The following is a 13,595-nucleotide window of genomic DNA, read 5'->3' as shown; positions in this document are numbered from 1 at the left end:
ATGTTGATTAACCTGAACGGCGCCTTCTGTGTCTGTGCGCGTACATTGGCGCTAGCGCAAAAAATGACAATGCCAGGCGAGAGACTGACTTAATCTTCCAGGACCTTAAAGACATGGTTACGCAGAGAATTCTCCTACGGTATGGCTTGGTCCTCGGCTAGCGTTATCGTCTTGTACCTAAGGTGAATGATCGTGCCGTGTTGCGTCAGGAAATCCATATCGAGAATGACGTCTCGCAACTACCGTAGGAGAATACCGGCGGTCGCAGGGTAAGTCCGGTCATGAACGGCAATTTTCGTTGTGCAGATTGCGGTCGGTGTTAGCAGGTGTCTTCCAGCGTTCCGAATTTGAGGGCTATCCCATGCTGTCTTAACTTTATTCAACTGGGTGGTGAAAGGTACACCTATGATGAAGTAGTCGGTTCTTGTGTCCAATAAAGCTGAGAATGTGTGGCCGTCGATAAGTACGTCCAGCTTGGTGGTTCTTTGACTCGCGTTGCAGTTAGTCGCGGTGCCGGGTCACGGCTGTGTCGCATTATCCTGCTGTTGTTACGTCTCGTATCCAAGTCTTCGTTAGGTAGCATAGCCTTGGATTCGATGCTTCGTTTCGATTGGCGGCAAGTCGCTGCTTCGTCGTCGAGTTAAGTCTTGAAGCGTATTCCTCGGCGGCGCAGCTCCGTCGGCATTTCGACGAACAGCAACCTCACCGCCATCGCTTGCTGCTTTTAGTTTTCCAGATAAGGGGTAACTGATCGGTCATGTTTTGGGCCAGTGCATGGTCGTCACTGCGGTGGCAGGTAGTGGCCGGGCGACGGCGAACGGGAGGATCGTCGCGACACTCATTTGCGGCCAAGTAGTCGGCACTATTCCGTGGCCGTTCCGCTTGTCGCAGGTATGACGCGTTCATTATGGATCCTTGTGGTATCACCTGATGGTATGTGCATCAGCGGCAGACAAGACCCGCTTCTCCGCAGTGGTAGCACAGTGGGTGATGGTCGGGGAAATGCCACATGTCTGTAGTCCTCTGAGCGTTGCGCGGGCCAGTGGGCGGGTGAGGTAGCTGTGGCGTAGTGGAGGAATGTGATGGGGCACAACGGCGGCATAGGTCATTGTTTCTGGCTGAGGCTGTAGTGGTTCAGGAACTCTTAGTTACTGCTAGATATCTTCGCGGACGATGTCGGCGATGGATCCCGCTTGAGGTTGGAGTGATGATAGCTTCTTCAGTAATTTTCCGCGCACAATGAACTTCATGGTTTCCCGCAGGTTGCTGCAGCAGAGAGCATTGCCTTCTGAGCTGTGTGGCTCCAAGCGGCGGTTGAATTTCCAGTGCCTTCTCAATTGACGACGCCGTCAGAAACCTCACTGCCATCGACGAACGTTCGCCTCTGTTAGAAACGCGGCTTCGGTCACCGGCAAGTTGCGCATGAGACCGCCGAAGGGCTCTTCCTTTACACTGTGCATAACGAAAAAAACCTTGTTTGCACATGTCGGGCTTAGCGCGGCAGAATAGGCGAGTAGTTTTCTTGGGTGAAAATAACGACGTTCTAATTCAGTAGCTGCACACGGGATTCCAGCCGAGCTTGAGTTTGCTCTTTGTGCATGACACATGTGAAGGTCTGTCTGCAGGAATCCTATACGAAACAAGACCCATACTGTCAGGAAAGAGAGCGTAAACTTTAATATGAGATCAGTAAGATTCGAGTCCGGCGTCTTTTTAGTGGGTCTGGGCACCCGCCGCGGGCGCGGTTCCGAGACCATGTCTTGAAACGGCTTCGTCGACTCGCTGGACGGCCCAGTGTTGTTCGGATGCATTCTCGATTTTCAAATCACGATGATGTCTTTCAAGTAGAAGTATACATGGCGCAAGTTCTCAGCGTTGCAGTTGTTCTATGTCGAGATCCTTTTGAAAGCCTCAGGCCAGGTTTCTGAGCAGTCAGACGAGGACTCGTGGAATGTAGGTGTCCCTTGGCTATACCAGGACGGTAGCTGCGGGGAATGCTGCACCCGTCATCGTGGCGGCGGACTGAGTTTTCGTGGTAGTCTCGGCTAGAAGTTTTCGCTTCAGGGACATGTTTTATAGACTGCAGCTAGCTCGACTATCCGATATGACGCTGGTGTTGTCTTCGTGGCTTGGGCTTAGGTGACAACCTTGCGCGGCGTTCGGTACATGAACGCACACGCGCCTCCACTAGATGTCACGTAGTAGTGACGATGAAGAAGACAGTAGCAAAAGCTCTGTATCACAAAAGTAACTCTATGTGGTGAACTTGTGCCCCTAAAAGCAAGTGACTTTCAAAACACAACGATAGCTGATGCGGCTTTCCTGCGACCATCTTGCGTGCCTGTGAGCAAAGCAGCCAGATCCAACATTCGCGAAAACAGTCGTGAGACACCGGTACTACTCGCGAACAAAATTCAGGCCTGCTAAATGCACTTCAGCACCATTGTGGTGTCTGTACCGTACCGCAAGTACAACTGACAACTGCGGGCGTCAGAAAAGGAAAGCGGGAGCGCCGTTTCAGGCTGTGCACTGAATCTGACAACATGGCTCAGTAAAGCTCAAGAGCTCTGCTGCTGCAGTGTTGAAGCAATCAGAAGACATCAATTCGCTTCCAACGGCTAATACAATTTATCGGTTTCTTTCAAATGCAACAAATTTAATTAAATTTGGCGGAAGGGTTATCCCTGAAAAGCATTTTTGCGTTTTATGTATTTGAATTGGCAGTATCGGAGTTGGGCGCAAGCTAAAGGTTTCTCTTAGGAACCCCGCCCGCTACCGCTCTATAGTGCACGCGGTCTGTTCATACTCGTCTCCATTTCGCTCTCTCGCTCCACTTTCGCGCTATCTTTCTTACCCCGACCCCCAATCTCTTCCCCTCTAGCAGGGTAGCCAACCAGACCTGCCTATGGTCCTTCCTGCCTTTCTATGCATCGCCTACGTCTACGGGCACTCAATGTCTACAGGACGATATTTTGCACCACAGCTTTTTAGCAAGCTGTTTAAGTCAGTGTAGGCGGTTTTGCGCTTTGAGTTTACAAATTAAGCGGTAGAGCTTACAAGTGGTAATCGGGGCTTGGTATATATGCGAGCACCCCTAGATTTGTTGGATTAACGTTTTTCCGGACTAACACAGCAGGACAACTACATGACGTTAGTTTTACAATAAAATCTTACTTTCCCACAAAAAAAAAAATACATTACGAAGCTCTTTAAGCCATGAACGTAATCTACCGATTAGGTGAAATATTTGTCATGCAAGGCATCGAAAGATAATGCGGTTGCGGTTCTGAACTTGATTTGCGAGATTGCGGCTGGACAGCATTACATCAATATTCAATGCCAGGATTAGCCAGCACTCTTACTCTAACCGAGAAATTGCAAAATCTGAGCAAGCAACAAATTAAATTATGAGGTCTTATCGTCCAAAACCACGATCTCATCATCAGCCACGCCCTAGTGGAGGACTCCAGATTAACTTTGACCACCTGGTCGTCTTTAACGTGCACCGAAATGCATGGCACACGGGCTTTGTTTTTGCATTTCATCCTCATTGAAATGCGCTCGCCGCGCCCAGGATCTGATCATGCAACCTCGTGCTTAGCAGCGTAATGCCATAGTGACTAAGCAACCAAGGCTGGTGGGAAGAAACAACGGAAGAACTGAGAAATGAAGCTAGCATGTGAAATTATAGGTTCTTAGCGCGGATTTGATGATTGCTTCCAAATCAAATTTTGCTCAAAAACTCTTGATAGAAACTGGGAGATGGAAGCTTGAAGTGATTAACAGCAGCGGCTCAGCGAATGTTGCTGGAGCCAACATTTTGATAAGGAGACTTTCCTTCATCAATGTAGCAGCTGCTTCTCTTTGCAACCGTTTGTCCACGCGGCGCATACTCGTAAACTCACTCTCCCTAACGCATTGCTAACTCTCCTCTACCTTCAATGACAGGGGAACAACTACGCGTGCATAAGCGCCATTAAAGGAAACTGTCCTGATGGCCACTGCTTCTCTTTGCAGTGGTTGTAGCAGTACTTGTTCGACCAATTTTCATCATCGAGGACGATGATGCGTCACAACTGCGCGTGACTTTGCATGTTTTTACAAGTTTTTATGAGCTACTCTGCTGTTAGAGGAACTATTAAGGGTGCTTACTTTTTTTTCTTAACAGGTGTTTCTGACGGTAAACGGAGCCCTGACTTCGCCTTATGTAGGATTGTGTCTACTGGCTATACTATTTCCGTTTGTACACTCCAAGGTAAGTAGCTGCTGTAGGCACGTACTAGGCAAGGACCGCATCAGCATGTACAAAAAATTACATTTTTTGTAGGTACTGAAATTTCAAACAAAAACTGCCCCTTAGAAATTACGCACTGTCGCTCGGAAACATTTGCTACACTAAATAAACGCAGGCGTCCTAGTGAAGAATAATAGAAAATTTCACATAAAGTCGAAAACTTATATCCAGTATGCCTTGAATTTGCTTCCTCGTAACACCAAAGGTATGAAATATTGCAGCTATTTCCTTACAAATGCCTTCAATCGTTCTTTCAACAATGTAGACAATGACTCCCGCTGCCGTACGAATGTGGAAATCACGGTGGCAGTATTTTGTTTGCGAAAGGTGAACAAAAATGGGAGGAAGTGAGGTTCACTGCTTTTTTCCAGGGCAGATAAAATCGCGCATAACCAAACTCTAACGACATCACTTGAAGAAGCACGTTTCTGCTTGTGCTGAGTCAGTTTCTTGGAAGTCCTCTAATAATGAAGCTGTGTAGATTTTGTTACATTATATAATCGACAGAAGGGCTACAGCAGTTCTTAAAATTGCACTAATTCACTGACTGTCAAATCATAACTTTATTTTTATGATTTCTTGTCCAATATAATATGATTTCTATGGTATATTGGAATATAGTTAATATGAATGCATTTAGATATTTAATGCACCTCCTTGATATAGCGGTAGTTGTCCGTGGCAGTGCTTGATAGGCTTCGAGTGCTTCTTGAGGGACTGACACTACAAAATTTTATAATAGAATGATCTTCAGGTTACAGAATATAGCGGTCCTGTACTATCCGACGAATTATACTGCCTTTTTCTTTGCAGGGTGCAGGCGTAGCGACCATAGTCGTAGTTATCATGCAAATATGGCATGGGGCAAAATCAATACAGAGAAGCACACTACCACCCAGGATGCCAATTTCCTTAGAGTGCTGCCCTGGAAACGTCACGTTCCATACTTCAAAGTCAACGATATTGAACATAAGCAGCTCGTTGGATATTCCGAGGTATGGACGTAAATATTAGTCGTAATGCGATTAGCATTCTTTGGCGATTTCTGGACATTGGATCTATCTATCTATCTATCTATCTATCTATCTATCTATCTATCTATCTATCTATCTATCTATCTATCTATCTATCTATCTATCTATCTATCTATCTATCTATCTATCTATCTATCTATCTATCTATCTATCTATCTATCTATCTATCTATCTATCTATCTATCTATCTATCTATCTATCTATTTTCATACACCAATTAAGGTACCAAGGTTTTCTGCTAGCTTGTACCACTAGGCATGTGGGATGTCCTCGTGGTCGCGATGGCTACCTGTTCGTTCCATCGTAGTCATTCAAGCCTCGTCATCTGACTTTAGTCATACCATCGTCATCCCAGCATCGTCCTCATGCCATTCTCTTCAAGCCGTGGTGGTTGCTCCTTAGGTTTCAGACAGTCCTCGTCATCCCATTATAGTCATGCCTTCGTCGTCATACGCACCTTGAGTGGCTACATCGACGTCGTTCCTTCTACGTGATTCCAACACAATCATGCTGTTTTCAATCGTGATTATACCACCGTTTTCCTCCCCTTGTCGTCATTGTGTCGTCATCGTACAGTCGTTATCATCATGCATTTGTTGTCATAACGTTGCCGTGATGCCGTCTTCGTCGTTCCAGATTCGTCGCCCCATTTTTCTCATACCGGGGTAGTCACACTGTCGTCTTTATACCATTGTCAGCGTTTCAGAATTACCAACCGAGTTTTATCATACCGCCATCGTTCTTCCGAGGTCGACGTCCTTTCTTCTTAATCTAGATTAAATGGTCGTCACGCCATCAAGGTCATGTGACCCAGGGGAGCGAATTTCACAGTAAGGTGGGAATGATTCCGCAGACAGTGTAGCCAAAGCGATGAAAATATCAGGAATGACCACTACAAGTTCTAAAACAAAGGTGCCTCCAGGAATATGCACCAGACAGAGAGTGTTTGGTGACTATGCGAACATATCAAACTAGAGAGCGGTTTAACTGCTGCGTTCGTAAAACTGGTAGCGCGAGGCATCTGCTTTCTGTTATGTACCTGTTGTTAATGAATTCTACCGAAAATAGGCAATATCCTTCATGTTTATGCTTCCCTCCCTTCTAAGATCTTCATGTTTGTTCGGGAGAGGCCTTGAAGAAGACGATCGCAAAGCGCTTGTATAGAGAAGAGAGAAACAAGCTTTAAGGATATGCTGGAGGCGTTAGCCTGGCTCTTCGCCTGGCATGCTACTCCAGGCGCTGGGTGATGATTAGATATACAGTGAGCTTGTATATTGTCACAGTATAGTGACCATGAAGAACCTGACATTGTAAAAAACTGCGGAACACGAAGCTAACTCTTTTTCGCGCGAACTTGCGCTCTGCAAAATCTGTTACACTGAAAGAAAAACGTTGGCGGCGAGCGCAGTTGGCGATAGCCGAAAATCTGATCCTTGGATTAGACACGTCGGCTATTTATACATGACCCGGCTTAAGTTCCTGCACAATCACCCTTGCTCGCGTGTATTCTAGAATGTACAGCCCTATTAGCATCACGAATGCAATCTGATTACACAAGGTTCAGTCAACCTCGTAAAGAGAGAGAACCAGCGAGAATATTCGAGAAAGTTCGAATGCAAGCATGCGCATCTTGCGCCGAGCCGTTGTTAGTCGGTGGTAAACAGTCACCGTCAAAACGTAAAGAATGTACACCTGCCAATATAATGTGAGAAGGGATGCAACCTATTTGCTCACCTAATCTTCTAAGTTGAGTTTCTTAAGTGGAGAAGTGCGTTTCGGTTACCATCGAGGTGCTTCGCAGGATTCTATTGCATCCGACGGATCAGAAAAACGTGATTATGCTTGGTGAACTAGTAGCTTACGTAGCAGCTCGTTATTCAAGGTGAGTAGTCGGAGCGCGGGCAGCAGGTGCGTACAATTGTATTTTTCATATGAACGCTGGACAGGTGAGTCCACACTAAAACTCATTCTGGCTAACGCTGCTGTGGAAGGTTCTCAAGCAACTACAAGCATTCTTCTCGTTTGACCAGTTCTAACGCTGGGCTCTGTAGCATTAACCCCACAAAGGCCGACGCATCATTTCTGACAGGCTAATCTGATACCTTCATTGGCACTTTATACGTGGAAAACATAACACCAAACCAAGCTAGCGTTTTCGACATTTTGAGCGAGTATTATTTCATGAGCAGCTGAGTAAGCTCATGTACATAATAATTATTTGCTGTAGTAATTATTGTTACTTTAGCAACATCTCACAATCTCATTTACTGATTTTCTTACCATAGCCAGAATTAAAGGTCAACAGGTCGGTAAGTTTTTTTACAGTGAAAGCCGCAATTACTATACGAATCATGCACCGCCTATAGATGTGCCACTGATAGCCACCTAGCGGGGGCTTCGAACAGTACGCGCGGCAGCAGTAGCAGACGACAACGCTTTGCAGCAAGGATGGCTGAAGTTCATGGCTGTGTTTTCTCCTTTGTTCGGGTGCCAGACTGCTTCTTCTGTGGTGCCAGCTGTAGGGAAGACGCTGACCACTGTGGGAGTGGGTATGAACACGATGTTACCGGTGTTTGGAAAAACATGGCCCATATACGTGCCAGCTACGTCCCGCAGACAAACACCATGAACCCCATTTACATGAAGTGGAGCTCATGCTAACTAGCCGATAAATTCTGTTGACTAATGCAATCTCTCGATCACTTTCTTTAATTCTACCCTTGCAGTAATACTGCTTCTGTACCTAAATAATAAGCACCCATCGTCAGTGCAAAAAAATCCGCACGATGCGATGTATGCATATGCCGTTGTGATTTTTCTGACGATGATTACATGTGACATCGTCGAATAAGTGCAGTTGAAGTCGCGTCAAGAAGAGTAATTGCGAATTTATTGATGGAAACGCGTACACTAGTCAACGAAGTCACCAAACGCACTGATTAATAAAAGGGCGTGTTAGTGCTGTACCGCCGATGCAATTCTGCTGCATACGCCGATGAACAGCCGTTCCCGCTGCAGTTTTTCCAGTTTTAAATTCCCCAAGGGAGCTGCTTGGACACGTACAAAGCTAAAGTCTGACTAACGTTTCAGTACTTGTTTATATTACTAGAGAGAGGTGCCACATGATATGTTTAAAGGCAGAGCAGCGCCACTCAAAGTAGATGAGAGCTGGCGGCAAGGCCGGGTTTAGTTCTCTGCAGCGTAAGCATAATAAGAAAAAATTCAGTTGAGTGCAAATTCACATACAAGAAGGGACAACGTTGTGAAACAACAAATCGCTCGGCGTGTTAAGTCTGCTCAGGCAGCATCGAGGTATTATGACATCCCAAACGCGATGCTAAATTTTCAGCGAAATATGGAACAAACATGCCATATGCTTCTGTACTCCTTCTGCTTCTATTAGCCAATTCTCGCCCTGAACTACCTATTCTCTAAACACATTTTCCAAAAAAACACAATATCTAAGATGCCCTCGGGCGAAAAGAATAAACCTGTTAAAGAAGCACTTCCTTGGTATCATTCCCATAACTCATAGCATGATTTATACCCTTTACAAATGAGGCCAGGTGGAAACATCGCCGCTCAAAAGGATCAACAAGAGTTATGCATGGAGCAACAAGCAACAGCTAAACATGTGCGAAGCCACGCATAAAATAGATGTAAAAAACATGCAGTGCGCGACAGCTGGTGCGAGGATTTACCGGGCCACATAAAACCAACAATTTCAGTTCTTCCAAACTTCAGTAGCTTTAACATACAACACAATGCGCTCGTACAGTCGTGCTGCATAGCTAGCGCTTCGAGGTAGAGAAGCGGAAAAAATATAAGGAGCAAACGGCGTTCCGAACTTTAGCGAAATGCCTTTAAACCGCATGCTGCACTGCAGACGAACTTCGTCACTTACGCGTCTAACTATGATCGAGTGAAAAAAAAAAAAAAAACACCGACGAGACAAATGAAAGGATGAGAGCAAGAAATTTCCCGCCAAAGCGACGATCCATTTTTACTCCCGCTGCTCCCGCTGATGAGGCTTTACGGGGAATGATTAGAACCGTATCGCCGGCACGTTTTCGCAGTAACGAACTTAGCAATTTTTCACAAACCCATACGTGCGCACTGCGGTGGTGCAGAAGCCAAAATGTGGAACAGATTCAAACGCTCGCCTTGAACCATACCGTGACTTCAAGGTTATCGCAGTATATAAGCAGGAGAGGTATAGGCGGTGAAAATAGCTCCGTTATGGATGGGGCGGACGCGTGTATTTCGCGCAGAAAAGCAACATGCATACGAGAAGCGCCTGAGGGAACAGCAACGATAATGTAAACGGCGCTGGCGCGAAACGACAGCCGATGAAGAACGTTCCCGCGATGGTGAAAGAAAACGACAATAATGAGCCCGGGCACCTCCAAACGAGCAACGAAGCCAGACTCGCGACGTAAGAAAAGACAACCAGTTCGCTCTGTGAAGACAAAATGGCAGCGAAAACACTTTGCTTTTCGTTTGAGAGTTTTGACTGTCGTCAGCAATCGCTGCCATTCCACCTTCACAGAATGGAATGGCTGTAATTTTTTCGTATCTCGTTTGTTTATCATTCTTTTTGATCATTGGACAATTTATTGTTTGCAGAGAAGCTGTTGCAGAGTTGCAGAGAAGTTGCAGAGAAGCCAACATTTCTGATTTCATCCAAACAATACACTCACTCGCTCCTTCTAACTTTTCCTGATACGGATTGGAGTTCGGGCTTTCTGAGTTAAATAAAGCCCCGCCACATTGCAAAGAATAAGTCATTTTTGGCAAAGTAAAAGATACATATTGCGTGGTTCTTTTTTGCCTGTAGAAGGCAAGATTATTGTCAGATCTGCTGCTTATTTTTCAGATCCGACGAGTCATTCTACTTCTTCCGGATGTCATACTTGTGGACCAGTTTCCTTGGTATTTTTGCAACAGTTGCCATTGCTGTATTGGTAAGCGCCTTGACAGGTAAAGCTCGTAATCGTTTGCTCTCAATGATTCAATAGGTTTAATTTTCTTACGAACACAAACTGCTTCGTTTGGATCGGTGCGCTTTTCGTTCGAGTGAAAGAAGTGTTACGTTGTCGCTCACGTGATCCTTAGTGAACTTGAGCAATCACTTTAGGCCCAAGGAAGTTAATCTAGGAAATGACCCTTCAGGCTCTGCTTATTGCAGTGTACTGTATCAAAAAAAATAAAGAATTGTAAGCGCTATGCTGACGTTCCTTTCCATCAGTAGCATCTCGAAGGGAGAGAAATGACCACCCATAGTGTCTATGAATGACTTAGCGGTTGCGATGTTTGTACTAGTTGTACGCATAATTGTGGTTTTCAACTGAGAAATATGAAAGTGAAGGTAAAGTATGAACAACATTTTAACTAATATGCGGCATATCTAAAGAAAACCTGCCAGCCGGCAGTTCAGTTGTTGCTGAAAAAAAATTTTTTGTGCTTCAACAAAGAAAAAAACATAAACAGAAAGCAGCCCACCTCCAGGCATTAGCGGCGATTTAGGCATAATTCACCTGACGGCTCAAATTATTGAGGTCGAGGTAAAAGACTCTCCGACCGTTGTTCGTAAAGCCTCAGTCTTTTTGACTAAGCATTGTTGTTCCTATTCGTTCAATCTTATCTCTCTGTGGACGAAAGAAGACTTATCTGCAGCGGGTATACGTCGACCTGAATGCATATGCCAAAGTAAGCGGTAGAGGAAGAACGCTTTGAAAATTTGGATTTTCATCATTTCAATCCAGGTAGTATTATTTTTCAACAAGACAAGTACAATGTGTTTGATACCATTTTCATAATATGAGCAACTTACGAATATTTCAAATTCCCTCATTCCGTTAATTAAGTTCTATTCAATTCTGAAGCGTTTCAGATGCAAGCGCATGTCGGCCATTCTAATGAAGATATATCGCTAGCATCGTGGGAAGACCATCGGATAGTGCTCAAAAAACAAATGGGATGCTTATTTTTTAGGTATCTATGACGCGTGCTAAATTCCTAAAGAAAATTCTCAACAAAAGGATGATGCACTACAATCTGAAGTTAAATAAAACAAGCAGAGTGTTCCATTTCTGCGAAGCTCAATGCCCGCGATCGTTTACCGCCTTTGGACCGAAGTCACATAACTATCTTTCACAGATGCGTAAACAGATTAATCTTAAGCCTGAAATGATTTTAGCTCCTGTTGTAGGCAACCGTCGAGTGACCTTGAGCCAAACGCCAAAGCCGTTATCCGGGCACTCAAACGAGAGCATCCGGGCAAGTTGCGAGAACAAAACGAGATCATCCGGGCAACCAGTCAAAACTTAAGTAAATCCGGTCTCTGGCCCCCAGCCGTTTCTACAGGACCACATTACACACGCTAGTTACCGCCTAAACTAGTTACAAAAAATATTGCTTTCGAGTTATTCCTAATGTTTGTTCACAGTATCACTCAAGCTGTAACTTCAAGTACGCTGACGTTTTACTTGTCATGCTCAATAGCGACATTAGGATTCAATTCGTTCTTTTTAAAGCTGGGCACTGTGCTCTGTCTTCTTGGAGTATTTCACTGCCTGTCGTGCGGCTTTCAGCCGGTTTTCTTCTAGCTGGGCAGCGTCCATAGGGACCTGTGCACAGTATGGCGTGGTGCGGTGTGATGTGGTGGAGTGTGCCGTTGCGAACATGCTTGCACCTACTCTCGATCACGGGAGTGAGTGAGCGAGTGAGTGAGTGAGTGGTGAGTGAGTGTTTGAGTGAGTGTTTGAGTGAGTGAGTGAGTGAGTGAGTGAGTGAGTGAGTGAGTGAGTGAGGGAGGGAGAAAACTTTATTTCGAATCAGAACGACTCACGTCTGGCGGGTTAGTGGGCTGCGGCACCCGCCGAGGTTACGGCCAAGAGTTCTTGCCTCTCGGCGGCTTATCATAAAATTATCATAAAATATTGCCTGTTTTACGAAATGGTGTCGCTTGTCTTGAGGCATGCATAGTTAGCTAGTTAGCTCAGGAGAAATGTTCACATGTCCTTGTGGGCCTTAGTGCGAAAATCGCAGCGCTAAAACACGTTGACTGCATTCAAAATCATCGTTGTGATTGTTTCCACCAACACGCTGATAATATATTAATTCTGACAATGACTACATCAATCAAACAGAGTGACACTCACTGTAATATTTTATTGAATGAATGAGATACAACGTGCGCAAGTCGGATTTACGGAAGTGTATATTCAAAGAAGACGTCGTTTTCGTGGCTTCATGGTTACGCCATCCAGCTGGATTTCTAAATATGTTAAGAAGTGCATCGCAGATACTGAAATCGTTCTGATATAATAAAGAATCCAGCTGAATTATATGTATATACAACTGCGGATTTCTAGCAGCAAAAAAAACAAAAAAACTGAACGGTTGAGGCGTGGCGTGGCCTGGAAGTTGATACGGTAAATATAGTTTTTATAAACGAAAAAGAAAAGTGTGCGTAAGGTTTTATATGCGCACTGTTTTATTATCATACGTATTTGCTGGCCGGTACCCCTCATCGCCTCCTCTGAGGCTGTCTCGCAGGTTCTTCCAAGAAAGTTGGGTGTTAGGTAACGCACATCTCACAAACTTTAGGCATTGAAGCAAAAAAAGAAAAGGTTGTTTATGCACCGAGCAAACAGCCTTCGTCAAAAAGGCAGACGTACTAGCAAATAACGCCATTAACTTAAAATGACAGTTTGCACCTGCAGGTGCCATTTCCAAGTGGGCGATTTTCCGTGGAAGGCCATACCCACGTTAATGCGAACGTGACAATTGACGCATTTCTGGAGCATCGCATCCATTTATACGACGGTAATGCGCTAGTAAGGCGAATTGCAATAATGCGTGGGGATAGGGTAGGTCAAGGAGGTGGGTTGGCTCGCGCTGTACATTTAAAGGTTGGTTTATCGATCGAGAGGGGCTGTAAAACGACATGCCTGCCGGAGTGTGGTGTGCCGCACTCGCCGGCGGAGCGCAGTGGCCGGATACAATCGCCGGTTTGTTGCGGAAGGAGGGGAGTCGCTACACGGAAACGCTGTCGCGCAGTGTTACCTTGGTACCGGTCGTGGTCGCTTGGGGGCTATGGTGTCGGGCTGCTAAGCATGAGGTCGCGGGATCGAATCCCGGCCGCGGTGGCCGCGCTTCGCAGTGAGCGAAATGCGGAAACCGCCCTGTACCTAGATTGAGGCGCACGTTAAAGAAACCCAGGTGGTCTAAATTTCCTGGAGTCCTCCACTATGGCGTGCCTC

The 13,595-nt window shown here is 45.4% G+C and overlaps 1 protein-coding gene across 2 annotated transcripts in view; it reads left to right on the top strand.

Annotated features, from left to right (window-relative positions):
* Positions 1 to 13,595, top strand: part of LOC129386794 (sodium-coupled monocarboxylate transporter 1-like) — a 52,131-nt gene that overhangs the window by 33,683 nt on the left and 4,853 nt on the right. Inside the window, exons 6-8 of one of the 2 annotated variants that reach the window (XM_055075002.2) lie at positions 4,169 to 4,255; positions 5,108 to 5,289; positions 10,205 to 10,308. In XM_055075002.2, coding sequence (XP_054930977.1) covers positions 4,169 to 4,255; positions 5,108 to 5,289; positions 10,205 to 10,308 — 373 coding nt within the window. Of the gene's footprint in view, positions 1 to 4,168; positions 4,256 to 5,107; positions 5,290 to 10,204; positions 10,543 to 13,595 lie in introns of those variants that run through there. The other variant, XM_072284022.1, reaches the window with a different exon arrangement.

Source organism: Dermacentor andersoni, chromosome 8 (assembly GCF_023375885.2).
Source record: "Dermacentor andersoni chromosome 8, qqDerAnde1_hic_scaffold, whole genome shotgun sequence".
Taxonomy (NCBI): Eukaryota; Metazoa; Arthropoda; class Arachnida; order Ixodida; family Ixodidae; genus Dermacentor; species Dermacentor andersoni.
The sequence above is the reverse complement of the archived record's forward strand: the minus strand, read 5'-3'. Positions and strand labels throughout refer to the sequence as shown.